Source organism: Clarias gariepinus, chromosome 9 (assembly GCF_024256425.1).
Source record: "Clarias gariepinus isolate MV-2021 ecotype Netherlands chromosome 9, CGAR_prim_01v2, whole genome shotgun sequence".
NCBI lineage: Eukaryota > Metazoa > Chordata > Actinopteri > Siluriformes > Clariidae > Clarias > Clarias gariepinus.
Genome location: NC_071108.1, coordinates 4930710 through 4947838, shown reverse-complemented (window position 1 = coordinate 4947838; position 17129 = coordinate 4930710). Strand labels below are relative to the sequence as shown.

At 38.6% G+C, this 17129-nt stretch overlaps 1 protein-coding gene across 3 annotated transcripts in view; it reads right to left on the bottom strand.

Moving 5' to 3' along the window:
- Positions 1-7274: 7274 nt before the first annotated feature.
- Positions 7275-17129, bottom strand: part of tfe3a (transcription factor binding to IGHM enhancer 3a) — a 31487-nt gene continuing 21632 nt past the window's right edge. For all 3 annotated transcript variants that reach the window (XM_053503323.1, XM_053503325.1, XM_053503324.1), the window contains exons 5-10: positions 16692-16790; positions 12820-12937; positions 11738-11794; positions 11320-11395; positions 11068-11215; positions 7275-9893 (exon numbers count right to left, since the gene is read on the bottom strand). In XM_053503323.1, the coding sequence (XP_053359298.1) occupies positions 9450-9893; positions 11068-11215; positions 11320-11395; positions 11738-11794; positions 12820-12937; positions 16692-16790 (942 nt within the window). In that variant the 3' untranslated portion in view covers positions 7275-9449. The remainder of the gene's footprint in view (positions 9894-11067; positions 11216-11319; positions 11396-11737; positions 11795-12819; positions 12938-16691; positions 16791-17129) is intronic.

Sequence of the window (17129 nt, the reverse complement as noted above, 5' to 3'; positions counted from 1 at the left end):
TTCACACTGATATAACCAAAACAATGTAAACTTTTGCTATTTTTTACTTTTTAACATCCTTTTGACTTAAAGAATCAATGCACATTTTTTGCTTGTAATATTTCTTGATTCGTTTGAAAACAAAAAAATCTAAAAACTGCCAAAATCTTATTTCGTGGTCAAACTGTTCAATTGGATCTTTGTGTAGAAAGTTCAGTTTTATGGCGATCATTATGACCCAGCCTGATGTGTCTAAATATTGTTTCTTAAACTCCACAGTGTGGTGTGCTGAAATGTTTTCCATCCACTGCAAGTTGATTCAGGCCATCAGCTGGTTATTAAACCCATTTCATAAGTGGATTCATGTGTGAAAACAAAAATAAAAAATGTGCATATCGGGAAAATGTCAGACAGGTGTTGGATACTGGAACCTACTGCTTTATTGACTACATCAGAACAGAGAAGCGTATTCGGACCCAGCAGAAACACTCAGCGCTGCACATTTTTCATGGCTGAAGGACACCGCTGCAATGCCGACTGCATTCGTTCTTAGAACCTCAGACCACTTAACATGAACAGGTGTTTCTTTTTTTGGAAATGAATCTGAGAAAGGAAACTTATTTTGACTGTGCTTCAACCACAAGGAATTTAGTCTCACAACAGGTAACACAAACGAGTCAAAACAAGTCAGAATTTGTAATGCTGTATTACAATGGTAATTGAAAAAAAGTGAATCAGAATGCATACAGGTGACAATAATGATCAGGATAGGGCGGAGCTAGCACTAATAAGCATATAGGAATTGTTTGATGTGACAAAATAAAAAAAAAATAATAATTGCATGTTTAAGTTGAAAAATATTATTAGTAACTAAAATTTAGGGGGCAAGCTAAAAAGCAAAGATCAGTTGTGAGATTTTAGAACAAATACAGGAGTTATTACCCTTATCATGATTATTATTATTATTATTATTATTATTATTATTAATAAAGAAGTAGAAAAAAATTAACAATTGGTAAAATTAGATTTAAATTCTTCATTAACTTGGAAGTCAGCATATTTGTATTTAAAGGTACTGAAATACATATAAAAGTAGAAAAGATTCTGCCAGATCTTGTCAGACACGTTCTGTGATTCAGTGATTTCTTGATTCAACAGGTCTGGCAGTAATCCGATCTGAGTAAGGCAAGTTAAGTTTAACTCAGCTTTCCAAAAAAATGTGGCTAATCACAGTTAATTCCTGTTTTAGCAAGAGGAGTGGCAATTACTTTTCCAGATAGGGCTAGGCAGGTTTGGAGAACTTTTCTAATTTTAATAAATTAAATCATCATTTTCAAACAGTATTTTGTATTTATTTCTGTTATCTTTTTTCAATGATCTGAATAATTTAGGTGTGTGAAATATGCAAAAAAAATCAGAAAGGGGCAAATACTGTATAAAATATGACAGTATATTTTATACCTCACCATCCTACTAACTAAGGTTTTATTAACAGGAAGATATATTTAAAATTAATCCGTGCCATTGTCAATCAAAACAAAACTTTGGGTAGATAGCCAGATCATTAGATTGTTGATAATTATGTCTCCCACTTTAACCTTATCCTGCAGTGGGGTTAAAGCTGAACACACAAAAGATATTTTTTTTCTTTCTCTTTTTGAGGCCAGGCCAGTCCACACAGCACTCCAGTCTGTGGAGGTCTAGACACAGGTCACTAGGTGGACTCAGTCACTGTGCCAAAACTAACACAGACGATAATGAGTTTTTTGAAAGAAAGGACCACCTGCTTTTTATTGCAGCAACCTGGGATCAAGCTAATCATAGCCACAGGAATGCAAACAGCACTACCCATGGAACTTATCATAAATTTACACCGAGATCAGACACCAAACCGTGCATACCTGCTCTTCACCTCCAACCTTCTCTCTCTTTCATCTATGACCTAAAGCCATTGTTATTACTCTCACTCACTCACTCATCTTCTACATCGCTTTATCCTGTATTCTGGGTCACATGGACATTGGAGCCTATCCCAGGAGGCTTGGGGCTTAGTACACCCTGGATAAACACACACACACACACACCACCGTGCCGCCGCCATTGTTATTATTAATTAAATGATTTTTTTAAAGGAACGTTTCAGCAAAAAGAAAAAATACACAGCTCACATGCTAATAATTACGGTTACACACACAAAAAAAACGTTTAGATACAAAGCAGCTAAAGCCTAAAAACCTTATTAAGATTCCATTAAACAAACATGACAATGAAAACTATTTATATACTTATATTTATATACTTTATATTTACATAAAGTATATTATATACTTGGAAAAAATACTAATTTTAAGTCTTTATTTTCAAGCTCTATTGCCAGATATTATTTATTTTTACATTTCTTTTGTCACTTTAATAATAAACCTATGGAAATAAACTCATTATTATATTTAGTTTGTGGTAAATTTTGTGGTGAGTTTTCTCCCATAATGTTAGAAATAAGGGGTTGAGGGTCAAGGTGCAATTCTGTCTCGGTCTGTGCGTGTGTAGTTTTCCCCGTGCTCCGGGTCCCACAGTCATAAGACATACAGATTATGGTAACTGGCATTTTCTAATTCACTGTAGTGTGTGTTCTCTGTGGCGCTCTGTCCAGGGTGCACCCCGCCTCCCCTGGGGTGGGGATAGGTTCCTGGCTTCTTGTCACCCTGTACAGAATAAGCAGTATAGCTTTTTTTATTTTATTCGGAGAGACAGGGTCGAAAGGAGCAGATTGATAACTAAGCTACTCACAGATTTCTCACCTGAGCAGTTTGTGCTTTGACCTGTTTAGCCTGCAGAGAAACACTCGAACAAACAGCAACGCTCTTATCAGAAACTCCTGTTTATTAAAATACTCAGACAGACAGTACAGTTCTGCCATCTGCTGGTCTTTTGTTGTAGATTGCTACCAAACTTAACAAATATGCTGATAATCTGATTATCTATCTATCGATCTATCTCTCTCTCTCTCTCTCTCACTCTATATATATATATATATATATATATATATATATATATATATATATGCAAGAATTTACAGTGATTTATTTACAAGTTGAATTGTTTATAATTTAATGGATGACCAGTGAGAAATAAGCAGTACTGCACTTACAGAGAGAAGAGCCTTCTAGAAGAGCAACCTCTCTTCTCAAAACGTCTCAAGGATGATCAGTGGAAACAGGATGTACCTGAGCTCAATTTTATAGTGTCATGGCACACAAGGGTGTAAACACTTATGTACAAGTTATTTTTTTTTGTTTGTTTGTTTATTTGTAATAAATGTGCAAAGATTTCAAACCAACTTCTTTCAGGTTGTCATTATGGGATATCGCTTGTAGACTTTTGTGAACAATAATCAATTTAGTCCATTTAGTCCAATGTGGAACAAGTGAAGTGCTGTGAATACTTTCCGGATGCACTGAACGTCATACACCTTCAGGATTTGGGATTAAATCTTGTCATCATTGTGTGTGTGTGTAAGAACTTTGCTGGTTCTTCCCGTGCTTGGTGGGTTTCCTCCTCGTAGTCTGGTGTTCTCCAATATGTGCTGTAGGGTTAAGTGGTGTTTACAATTAGGTTTAGCTTTTTTTTTTGCTTCCTCCACGTTAGACAATGTGTAAAATCTAAATGTGAACCATACTTATTAGATATAAAAGTCCTGAATTCCCCCTCATGTCTTTATAGTAAATGAAATTAAAAGGAAATATTTTACTGTATCAGGCTGCCAAGTCACGATGGTGTAGTGGTTAGCACTGTCGCCTAGCACCTCCGGTGTCCGGGTTCGATTCCCATCTCTGTGTGTGCATGCAGTTTTCATGTTTTCCCCGCGCTTCAGGTACTCCCTATTACTGGTTTGCTTATATAAATGTTAGTTACAAATATTCCATTGCATACATACAGTCACGAACTCACACACACAAACACACACCCCTCGATCCAGACTTTGCAGTCTTACACTCACACACACACACACACACACACACACTTCCATTCAGACTGAATGATTCCCACAAGCCTGGATGATACTTCAAAACTTTATTTATATTTTCCCATAAAAAGTAAAAAAAAAAGAAAAACTACACATCGAACAGATCAACTGAAATGAATCATGTTTGTTTTCATGTTTGAGCCGTAAAGATACAGAAATATAAGATTCTGACACACATAGAGTCATAATCACAAAGACGCTCAGCACACGGTTCAGACGCTCCCTTTCTTGTTAATGCACATATTCATGTGACCAAAAAACAAAACAAAACAGAAAATAAAAAGCCATTTCTGGTTTATTTATTAGTCATAATTGTGATATTATTAATAATATTTCCTGTACATATGTTTGGAAAAATAAAAACCAATCCAGGGCTGACTTTTTTTTCTTTTTTTAAATCGCAACCTAAATTGCACACGGTTTCAAGTATTACAAAAATAGATGAACGTAACGTCTTTCCAACCTATTGGCAAAAAAATGTCTATAGAAATGCCACGTTGTTATTTTTTTTTTACTTTTTGCAAAATAATACGAAATATAAGAATAGTGAATTCCCTGTGGAGTGAATACAATTGGTTGAACAGTTCTGAATGTGCTACATTATATATATATATATATATATATTTATTTATTTATCTATTTATTATATATGATGTAGATCTCTAGTCGTGATGCAAGCATGCACATCTGTACAGCACTGAAAAGCAGGACAGCGCATCAATCCACATGACACCCTCTCTCACTCACACACACACACACACACACACACACACACACCGCAAGCCACGAAGTATTGCATAGACTTCAGATTTATGCATACGAGATCACTTTCGCTTCGCCAAAAAACAAAAAAAACGAAAAAAAAGATTTTTTTAAAGAGGAAGGCATTGGTGATTTTTCCATTGAGGAAGTCAAACAGTCTCTTCACCCGCACGACATCAATCCATCCGGTACTTTGAGTGATAATTCATATTCGACACGTCCAAAAAAAACAAAACTAGATTTGAGTGAATATCTAAAAATAGAATTCTTTGTGTAATGTCACATTTAAACCTTTACATTACAATCCAGTGGAAAAACTACTAAACGTACGGGAGTCTGCTTCGTATCTATATATATATATATATATATCGTGCATCGGTACACGCTAACACGCAAAGCGTCAACAGCATATAGAATGCGATACAAATGAATGAAAAAAACCAACATTCTTTCATCGACACCTCTACCTGAAGTCAGCCATGCAGCAACGCTTTAATCTCATCATCTATACATTCTGCTTTAATGCTAAAATCATCACGCGCGTCATTTCCTAGACGGTTTTTGGACGAGACAAGTCTGTGTTGTAACTCGGTGTAAATGTGTCCTCTACAGTACTGTGCGAAAGTCTTTACACCCCTTCTTTATATTCTGCTTCCTGAGCCAGACTGTCTTGTATTTTAATGCAGCCTTAAAGAATAATTCTTCAATCTTTCTAGATTCTAGACACATTTTGTGGAATGTGTTTTTGTTTGTTAAGCCACCCGGTGACCTACGAATAATCCAAACATCTAACTTAGGGCATGAACCAGTGATAAACAGGTGAGGATGATGACAGATGATCAGGCCGGTGATTAGTATACTGCTGATGCTGAATGCTGAGCGGATGGAACGGACGAGGGGGGAAATGAGGTCGCTGCTGAGGTTGGTACATAATATTCTGAAATGATTCTTTAGGCATGTTGTAGCCTGTTGCGGTAATATACATTCCTATTTGTTTAATTCAATTTTATTTAATATGAAGAAATGGGGGGGGGGTGCAAGACTTTCGCACAGTACTGTAGCTCCAGCGTTCGTTTTTAACATAGAACATTTGTGTTTCATTGTTTTTAAAAGTGAAATCTGATTATTATCCTTTATATGTGAGATCGCATTAACGGTCATTCCTCTAACTACAACAACATCCCCAGTAATTATGGACGGGAGAAATAAAAATACATCACCGACCAACACATGAGCACCAGAATCACTCAACACAAACATTTTAATATAAAGGGTGTGGTTGAGTTTTTTTTTTTTTCTTTTAACGTCACCAATTTTTCTGTAAAGTAAAAATTCTATTGTAGTAAAACAAAACCATCATCAAGGCATTTCGGAGACTTTGAAGAACTACAGACTTTGGATGAAGTCTGGCAACCAAAATAATAATAATAATAATAATAATAATAAAAATCATGCTTTTTCTACTGGCCTCTATCATGAATCACTCACATAAGGAACTCGTGTTGAACACGAGCCGTTCATTTTCAAACTTCAGCTAAAATCCGAACTGCAGATTTAGCAAAACCTCCGACATCCGATCATCCTCTTATGCACTGACAGCGAGGGAGGATCAGACGGGAAGCAAAAATTAACGCCGATCATCAGTTTTTCTGCAAATCAAAAAACAAAAACGTTTCCCCTGTTCTCCCTGAAGCTGAAACCTAACAGTATTAATCTGGAGTTAATGTGGGAAATGAGATGAATGTGCGTCAATGTGTAATTAAAGTGCCTCTACATAAGAAAAAAAAAAAGTTTAAAAACTAAGTTAAAGAGAAAGGGGAAGAGATTAAAATAAATGTTAGCACTGCAAACGATAAAATGATAAAACCTGTACAAAAAAAAAAAAAGCCTAAATAATATCAGTCTGCCCTCGCCGTCTTTGTCGGAATGTAATCTTTTTCCAATTAGAATAATGATTATTCCTAGATACACGACTGATCTAAAATCATCCCATAATTTCATCCTAGAAGAAAGAAATGAAGTGAAGAGAGCGGGATCAGGGTGTTGAAGCGCTGACTTGGGTTACTTCAGTAATGAAACCAAGCTCCGTTAACATCTGCAGGGAGCCAGAAAAACCTCGCAGCAGGAAATGAAAGCAAATCTTAAAAAAAAAAAAACAGCATGTCTTTTTGTTTCCTTCTGACTGAGGATTAAATGCGCGTCCTCTCGAGCTTATTTTCTCTTCGTATTAACGTGAACACACCAACGCATTATCACTTACGATGACAACAACAGGCGTTAAAAGCACTTTATAAATAAAATTCAATTGAACTGAACTGAAATTGAACTTAAACACTGGTGTGTGTGTGTGTGTGTGTGTGTGTGTGTACAGCGAGTGTGACTGTCCCTTTCATCAAAACAGGTGGAAGTGAATCTAAAAGCGTTAACGTTTCGCTCAATTTACTTTCTTGAAATTGTTTCCAGCTGGCTTTTTTTCTTTTTTTTTGCATAAAGACGGTTCACTCGTAAACATCCGACTGAAGCGAGATTTTCATTGATTTATTACTTTTTTTAACTTCAGGACAGGATGGTTGCTGACGTACAGGTAATGTATATTATTACGATCTCTACGCTATCTGCTTATGTTATACGTGAAAAGGTGTTGTGCGCGGAATTATTAACACGACTGATGCCGGATCCTTACTGGATCACCTCCCTACAAGGCGAGTCACGCCTTAGCCTTAAACGCTGAACGTCAAACAGAAATTCATTCATCTCGATGTTTAGATTCAAATCTTTAATTTCAATCCACAAGGTGGCGTCACTACTGTTTTACACCCAGTACACCCTGTGACTGACTGAACTGTTTCATTAATGCGGGATCTCATTTTCTTAGCATATACAAAATATACATTTAATCCTTACATACATATACATTTATGTAATCCGGCACACATTTAAATCTGTCCTGGTTTTTGCGTTTTTTTTTTTTTCTTCTTCAAATGAACAAAACTGACATTCATCCCCGATGCAGCTTCAGAGTAATTTATGTTGTTTTATTATAAAATAAAAAGTAGATTGAGTTAGCTATACTTAAAAAAAAAGAAAAGAAAGATTTCATTTATCTATCTATCTATCTATCTATCTATCTATACAGCTTAATATAATATTTCTCCTTGCCTTTACTTATTATTTATTTTAAATAATAATAAAATGACTCTGTATAAGGTTCTGTTCGTGCTCTTTTCCCCCAGTTGATCAATATTCTGTGTAAGGGGATTTCCACAAGGATGTTCAAGTCAAACTGGGATTTGTCCACTGATAAGCAGAAGAATGAACCAGCATTAACATACAAGACTTATGTTGAGAAAACTTAGCCGCAGAACTGCCCCCCTCCCCCCCCCAAAAAAATAATTTGAACAGTGGAAAAGTTTTGAAGAAGGTTGCACGTCGATCCCGGACGAGGTGGCATCGAGCGAGTGGATCGCAGAGACAAAGCTGTCTAAACACTAGTGAGAAGCAGGGATAAGTGCATTAGTGTAGCAGGGGATTAAAAAGCAGTTGTTAAATGTACAATCAAAAGTCCCGGTTTGACTTGAACGCCCCTCGTATGTAGACTGAAACTCTGAGTGAATGTATTAAATTAATACATTGACAATTTTTGCTATAGTCCCACGCTAATATGTCATGTCAGTCATTTTAAACTCTAGATCTCAACAAATAATCCCGGGGAAAAATCCCAAACAAACTGATGTGGCAAAAGATTTCATCACATCCTATGAAAGAAAATGAGTTTTTTCTAAATTACACCGACACTCCAAAACCTGAATCCAAACCAAAAACTCGACCAACACAGCCTGGGGTTCATTATTTGATGTAAAACATACTGGACGTAGGACATGTGGTTACGATAAACATCAAAACAGTCCATCTTGCATTATAGGATGTAAGTTGATCTGGGAAAATGTGCCTACAATAACACACACGCTCCCGTGTCTAACTTCTTAAGCTGAATTAATGCTTCTTACTAAACAGACCCGGGGTCTGGAAAACTCATCCCGTCCAGACAGGACTTTAAATAAGAAGCGCCATGTATATGTTATATTCTATAGACATGAATGAACTTGGGCGTGTCTCACTATCCAGTGCGGCGTATAAAACAGAAAAACGCGATCCCTGCTCTTTCACCAATACTGTGTATGTGCTGTTTAAAAAAAACAAAACAACAACAACAAAAAAAAATATGGACATGATATATGCGTTTGTGTGAAATGCCTACTCCTGCTTCGAAGGCAGAACGATAAAGACAGGAAATTCTAAAACGTCTGCTTAAAATCTACGCATGTCCGCTAGCATCATACGTCGTCTTCTGAACAACTCTCCGCTCCGACAATCCTTATTGTAAACTCAGATACCTCTTAAATTCAGAGGTAAAAGTTGTAGACCGCGTCTCTTCATCAGCGCAGGAGTCACGAGCCATGCTGCATTTGAATCATTTTCATCCTTTTTTTCTTTTCTTTTACAGTACGATGATTATATTGACAATTGACCTCAGGATACACCGCCCTCTATTGGCCAGTTTTTTTTATTTTTTTGTTTTGTTGTGTTTTTGCAAGCAGGAATAGAGGCGCTGGAGGGCCTTGTGTTCGTTCGCTTTGGCTAACAGAGCCTGCTAATCAGCGTTAAACTGCGTTCACGTCCATCATCACAAATCCTCTTCCATGCTGAAGCTGCTCCTGCGACTGCTGGTCTTGGAGGCGCCCGGCGACACGGAGGACAGCAGGGGGTCGGCGCCGCCGTCGTCCATCAGGATATCGCTCAGCCCCATATCTCCGGCCATCAGACCGGGGCTGAACATGGAGGAGGCGTGGTCGTCCAGCTCGCCGAAGGTCAGCGTTCCCAGGTCCAGTGGGACGGTCATGACCCCGCCCACTGGAGAGGCGGAAGGGGGAGGGGAGAGTAACGAGGAGACGTGGGTGTGGTTTAATGGCGGGCCGCCCAGAGTGAGGAGTGTTTTGGGGGCAGGGTCAGCGCCGGACAGTACAGATGTGAGCTGCTGTTGCTGCTGCTGCTGCTGCTGCTGAACGACGATGGCTTCTGGAATCTGAGACGGAGCGAGGCCGTGGACACGAGCCTGCATCTCCAGCTCCTGAGCCGAACCATGCGGAGCAAGGAGAGAACAACAAATCAAACGTCTGGGTCAGAGTCAGAGCTCCAGCAAACATACAATCTGAACACAAGACTGTAACCAGGGTTAATAAAGGACACGCAGCTGTAATCCCATCTCTCTAACTTCATCTCTTTTTTTAAAGGAATTTATTAAATCACTAGATACATCACTTTAGTTTAAAAAAAATCTCTTTTTGCTTTTTCTCTTTGCCTTTTCCCTTCAAGTCTTCATTTTCTTTATTTTGTCTTTCTTTGTCCTCTTTCTTTAATATTTTTTTTGCTTTTTCCTTTTATCTATTTTACCTTTAAATTTTACTTCCTATTTTTTTTTCTTTGCTTTCTAGTTATTTTCCTTTCTTTTTTCTCAGAGTGCTGTGAAAAGTCCCTTCTATTTGTTTACTTTTTTTCATATTTCTATCCTTTTCCCTCTAGATTTTTTCCTTCTATCTTTTTGCTTTTCCTTTTTTCTCTTTCTTTCTTTAATTGTCCCTTCTTTCCTTTCCCCATTTAAAATTTCCTTTTTTCTGTTTTTCCTTCCATTTATTTAATTCAAGTCATTTGTAACTTTTTCCTTTCTATTTCTTTCCTTTCTTCATTTTTTTCTTTTATTTTCCTTCATTTCTATTTCATTCCTTGTCTTTCTTCCTTAGAATTGTCTCTTTTAATTTGTACCTAAATTTCTCGTTCTCTTCATTTTATTTCTTTCATTTGCTTTTATTTCTTCCCATCAGTTGCCTTTATTCTAATTTCCTTCATTTTCCTCCATTTCTATTTCTTTCTACCTTCACTTACACCACTCCTTCCCTTTGTCTTTCTGTTTCTTCACTCTCAGACGGTACACTCTTGACAGGGTTTAAGAAACTCTATTGCACCACGGTGTAACTCCCGGAGGAAGATTTCGAACTAAAGTGGTGCTTTAGTAGAAAATCTTGGTTCACTTCACAGCTTTCATCTCAAATCCACCTCTACAAAGAAGAAACTCCCTTAATAGCTCAGTTTCTGGCTCTCTACTCATCACTCCTCAAACACTAAGCCTATCCACACTGTCCTCGAGCGCTTCACAGCACTCGGAGATCCGGCTGTAGCTCCTGATACGTTTACGGCATGCTGTGAAACCGCTCTGTAACACTGGGAGCAGAGGAAGGGGTTCAGACCTGTATGCGGAGCAGCAGCGCGCGGTTGGTGTGCTCCAGCTTCTTCTGCCTCTGCTCCATCTCCTTAGCCCTTTGCTGCTCCTTCTGTAGCTTGCGGATGTAATCCACCGACGCCTTCAGGATGGTGCCCTTGTTCCAGCGCATCTCACTGAGTACAACGGGCAAACACAGGTTAGACCAGATCCAATCCCGCTTACAACATTCAAGAGAAACTGAATGAACTGGAAGGAGCAAAGCAGGCTTGATACTGACGGGTCGCAAGACTTGGGAACGAGGTCTCCTAGTTCCTTGATGCGGTCATTGATGTTGAATCTCCTCCGCCTCTCAACTGCGTAGAAATAAACTTGATTAGCAGCAAAAAAGAAAAAAAGAAAAAAGAAAAGCACAAACTGCCCCACTATTTATTTATTTATTTATTTCTGTATCGCCTAATGCTAATTAAATCCTTCTTCAGGAACACACTGTTGTTGATTTTCTTTTTTAAACATTACTTCAATTTACCCTAAAAGAATGAGTTTTGCTCAAAGAATTAAAAAAAGAAAAGAAAAAGGGCCGGCCACCGGTTACTTTCTGTTTTGAGCATTAATTAGAATATCGAAGTGAAAGTTCATGAAAGTTTGGTTCAGAAACCACAATGGAAGGTTTAAGAGCAAGAGCTGATGAAACTCACTAAGGTTGTGATTGTCTTTCTTTTGCCGATCCTTGATGATAGCTTTAGCCTCAGCATCTGAAAATATTCACATCATGGAATAATGAGATTTTCTTAAATACTTTACACTGCTTAGAAGTAACACACACACACACACACACACACACACACAAATAGAAGATTTTAAGACTTTGGCCTGATCGTGGAAATTATAACTTATTATTTGTGTCCGCCACAGGAGGAATACATTATTGACAGATTTAAAATCTACATGATGATAATTGATTTCAAAGCCCGATGCTCAAGAGAATGAGGTCGGAAAATTACCGACTCTCAGTGGAAGTGGTACAGGGGTTGCAGACGTTACACTGACTTTAATTTGCGATTACAACCCTTAAATTTGCCTTAACGTTAATCTGTCTCAACTTTAAAGGGCATCTATTCTGCAAATTTTTTTTTTAGCCTTTTAAATAGTTCTCCAGTCAAACAATAATAATAATAATAATAATAAAAAAACAATCCCTGCTTTGTTTTGTCTCTGTTTTTCCATGGTTTAAACAAGCTGATTAGATTTCCCCCTAATGTGACCTCATATAAAAAGATACCCCTTCTTTAAATAGTCCAAAGTTTGACCTTTTAAATCTTATCAATTTAATTGGGTCATTCCAACGTTCCACCAGTGCTTGGATACCATAAAGGTTTCTCAGTATGATCGGACTTCCTGCTTCACATCTGAAACCCCGGCCTCCCAGGAACTCCTTTAATGACCCAAACGTGGAAATGGCTTAGAGCGAGGTCAGGACTGTACGGGGGTGGATGTGGAAAGTGAAACGTTTCTTTAAAAACGTTTACACCGTTTAAATTTTTTACTGCGGCTAAAAGTCTCATTACCGTACTGTCTTTGAAGTCTTCTGTAAACGTCAATCAATATCATACGCCTTCATATACACTTTCATTCACAAGTGAATTTTCATCTCTAGTCCTGGTTTGACTTGAACGCCCTTCGTACATATAACTCAATACAGATTGGTGCAGAAATAAAGAGAAAGGTTTGCATGTGTTCATAAAAAATGAAGGGGGTTGAACAGGGTGACGTCCTGTACCTGTCAGCTCGGTCTTGACGTTCTGCAGGTTTGCCGGACAGGAGTTGCTGACGGTAATGGTGGGCGTGGTCATCCCGGTACCGCTGTAGACATCCAGGAGATTTCCCGAGACTGGCAGCTGCAAACCACCAATAGTAGCAGAGAGTTAAACCAGGCCCCGCCCAGTCACTGCGTTACCCGCCTATCTAAACATTGCAACAGCGTGGTGTGGTATGCCATGTGCATTTAGAACGACATTAAATAGATCTGATAACTCTGAGCTGCCATTTTAAGTTTCCCACATGCGTTCTGGCTGGTGTATCATTTAGTGCAAAAATCAGACAGATGACAAACAGTAAGTGAAACGAGGTCGTTCTCCATTCTGATTATATGACACCGTCTTCACTTGTGGTTTGGAAATCCAAGTGTATAATGCAATAAGTTGCATGAAGGGGCACGACCAGATGCCCAAGCTTGGATTACTCATGTTTCTAAAAAAACAAACCAAAAAAAACTCTTTTGCATTTGCAAAAACGTGTGAATATCGTTCTTATATCTGCTTCTACTCTATCAAAATCACACATTCACCTTCTTCACATGCCATACAGACGTAAAAACCTGCCACGCTTAATCCAGTTATTATTTACAACACGCAGCCACCGTCTCGCCTCGCCTAGCCTCGTCTGTCTCCTAGACATAATAACACATCTCCTGCACTGTGTGCACATCCACACCGCTGAACCAGCTTTAAACAATAACAGTATTCCAAGGCCGTGTGCGATACCGTGTTCTTTAACAAAAAAAGCTCAAGACTCCACACAACCTTGTGTTCACTGTAACGGTCACGTCAGGTTTATTGTTAAAATAAAAAAAAGTTTTAAACAAATTTAACATTAAGGAATGACCAAACAGCAGAAACTACAACAACGACGACGACAATTTGTTTAACGATTTAAGATCCCGAGTGTAAAGTTCCAGCTACACAAACAGCCATGGTGTTTTAACTTCCTCCAAAACTTCCTCTCTCTCCTGATTGCCTGCGCGTTGCTGATCGAACATGGCCATGCGCTCCCTCCGAGATTAACCACACAGACAACGAGACTCCGAGACTTCTCAAGCCTTAATCACTCACACACTTGCACACACAGTGTAAATACTTTACACTGATGTTTGTAATCCAAATGAATTCGTACACTAATAAAAAAAAACTAAACAACAAAAACCCCAAACGTCCTACCTGTTACTGGTGACATCGACATAACTACGTCCTGCTGCATTTCTCATCATAAAATTCTGAAAGTCAAGAGAGAGGGGAACCCAAAAGTGCTCGGTTTACCTCAGTCTTAAGCCGTTTCTTTTCATTCTCCGGCACTAAAACCAAAATCCTCATCTTCTCTGAACTCTCCGACAGCATGCACTTGTTCCTCTTTCTCTTACAGCGCTTCTTTTTTTTTAAGGAACGTTGAGAATGGGGAAATATCTCTCAGATAAAAAAATAAAAAAAACCTTTTACTGTTGCCTATCAGTGTTAACACACACAAAAAAAACCCCATGCCTCTGTGTGTGTATAGCCCGGCCCCCTCCCTCTGTCTCCCTCGCAGAGGGTTCCCCACCCTGCACCGCCCTTTGGTAGCCATGTGTCAGAAGTGTCTGTTGGTTTCCAGAGAACTAACTGGATTCCAGGAGCTCGAGCACTAATTCAACTGTGCGGGTGCAAAAAAAAACGTCTCATTAAGGACGTGCCGAGGCCTGAGCGCTGGATGGGAACGCTTGTCCAGTAATTATGACTGTTGCAATTGCTGCAACCAGTGCTTCTTCCTGATTTACAGATAAATTAAATGAACTCGGTGCCAGGAACATAAAACTATATTCGACACGATGTTGAAACGTACATCTGATGCTTCCGGAAGGATCAGATTTCACGTCTGACGCAACGCTGATCTTTCTCAATATGGAAGAACCCACGACACATAAGTGCCTCTCTTAGGAAAAAGTCCTCACTAGTAAATCACCTCTTTTTTCGGTTACTACAAAGTATTTTTGTGACTTCAGAAACAAAATCTGAGGGAAATTAAAGGCTGAAATTAAGAGAAAGTTACGTATATTCAGAGTCAAGTTAAGCAGCTTATGTTTCGATCATAGCTATCTTTCTTAAAAGAATTCTTTTCGTGATCATTTGTTTATTTATTTTTTAAGTACGAACGTCTGATTTGACGTCTGGCTGGTCAATCGTGTCTCTGCCTTGAAACACAAGCTTTCCCCTTTGAACATGCCAAAAATTTGGGATAGGAAACATAGACTGTTTTCTTCTACACTGTTAAGAAAAAAAAGACTTCTATGGTTATATATAAATTACAAGATGTCAATCATTCAAATAATACTCTATATTCTTAAAGTTTTCTAAACAACCAATCGGGTGTGTGGCAGCAGTGTAAAAAAAAAAATATATATATGGGTTAGCAGCTTTGGGTACCGTTTGGGTAACGTCACAAACGTGATTTGTGAATATTTCTATAACTGGCTCTGGGACCTTCTGCGTTATTTACACTATGTACAACAGTCTTTAGAGTTTTCTCAGAAAAACTGGCCATAAACAATACCTAAAAATGTACTTCAGATAACTACTCGGTACAGGCGTGGTGAGCAGAAAAGCATCTCAGGCAACACAACAAGTCTGGTGGAGGTGGGTAATGGTGTGGGGAACTAGGCATTAACTAGGCATGCTAAGGGCCAGTTAATTACGTAATATCACACAAAACTGAGTGCTGTTGTGATGAATATCAGCATGGCTGCGATGCAGTCATTAGGCATGAGGAGCCGCTTGAGACTTTACGTTACATTTCCACTTATTCCGCGTTAGCATATCAGCTCCGTTAACTTCTGAGGTTCCACAGTTAAATCCTAAGTAGCATTAAATGTAAAGTTAGTTAGTAGGGTGTAGTGTACAGCGCCTTGTTTCACACAACCAATCGTGCCCTTCATTAGAGGCATTGAGGATTCAGCCTTATGTTAGAAGCTAGTTAGCTTTGTAGCTAAACGTGGAGACAATTCTGGACGACTTAGAAGCAGTTATTAGGCAGACAACCCCAATCAGTAATCCAGTAACGCACAGCCTTAACCGTTTGAGCCACCACTGTATCATAATATAATAAAAATCAATCACGGCTTGAATATTACAGATTAATTTTAGTATTGTTGCTGATCACATGCATCACCGGCAAATAAAAAATAAATAAATAAATAAATAAATGTTTTAACGTTTCAGCACTTCTTTCTTTAAAATGATGAGCGTGAACGCAAATTGTAAGCTTTAAAAGTGACAAACCATAACTCTAGACACTAAGTTACTATTTATACTTGTGTTTCGTGGTCATTACTGTGAAATCGCTTAAACGTCCACCATCTATCTGGTACATCAACTACAGTGACACCGATGCTATTATTAAACCCTCTTTCATGGTCCTTCAAGCAGAACTGGTGGAAATGCTCGTTTTTCTGTGTTATTTTTGGCTCCTTGTTCTGTCGCACACAAAAAAAAAAAAAAAGATAAACATCTCAGACTCCTGGTCTGCATTCTAGATCATGAGCACAGGCATGTTTCTAGGTTGATACTCACTCCAGGTCCATATCTTTCACGGTGTCCTAATAATAGTGTTCCTGATACTCGAACAGGAAGTGCATGATGTGTTTCCTTCTCCATGTCAAAACGTACAAGTATCTTTTTGTACTCGCCTCTTTACAAACAAATCGATTCATGAATTAATTCATACACCTTAAAATCACATTAACCCTTCTGTAACGACTTGCTCTGATTGAGGAGCGCTTCGAAATCAGGACGGTTTCATCCACCATGTTTTTTTTTCCGGGGGGGGGGACGGGACGCTAAGACATACCGTGTTGGGCAGCTGCAGGCCGGTGTCAATCAGCGTCATGAACTCGGCATCATTTAAACTCGACTCCAGGCTGATGATGTCATCGATCACGCCGTCGATCTGTATGGAAACAAAAACAATTAGTTAGGTTAGTCAAGCAGATAAAGAAACTACAGCTGTCTGACATTTAAACTTAACGGTCCCTGACTTGGTCAGTGTCTGAGCTGAGTCATAAGGCTTCTAGGTCTAAAATAAACCCGGAGCGTGGCGGTTTCATGGTGACACACAGGCCACGCTGCCATGAGACATACGGCAGGTCGTTTTAAACTTCATCTAAAACATATTGCAGCTCATTAGATGCCCTAACCAGATAAAAAAAACATTAACCTTAGATAGAATGTACTTCATGGTCTGGATCTGCAACAGCCTGGGTGAAGCCCACACTCCGGTTTATTAAGG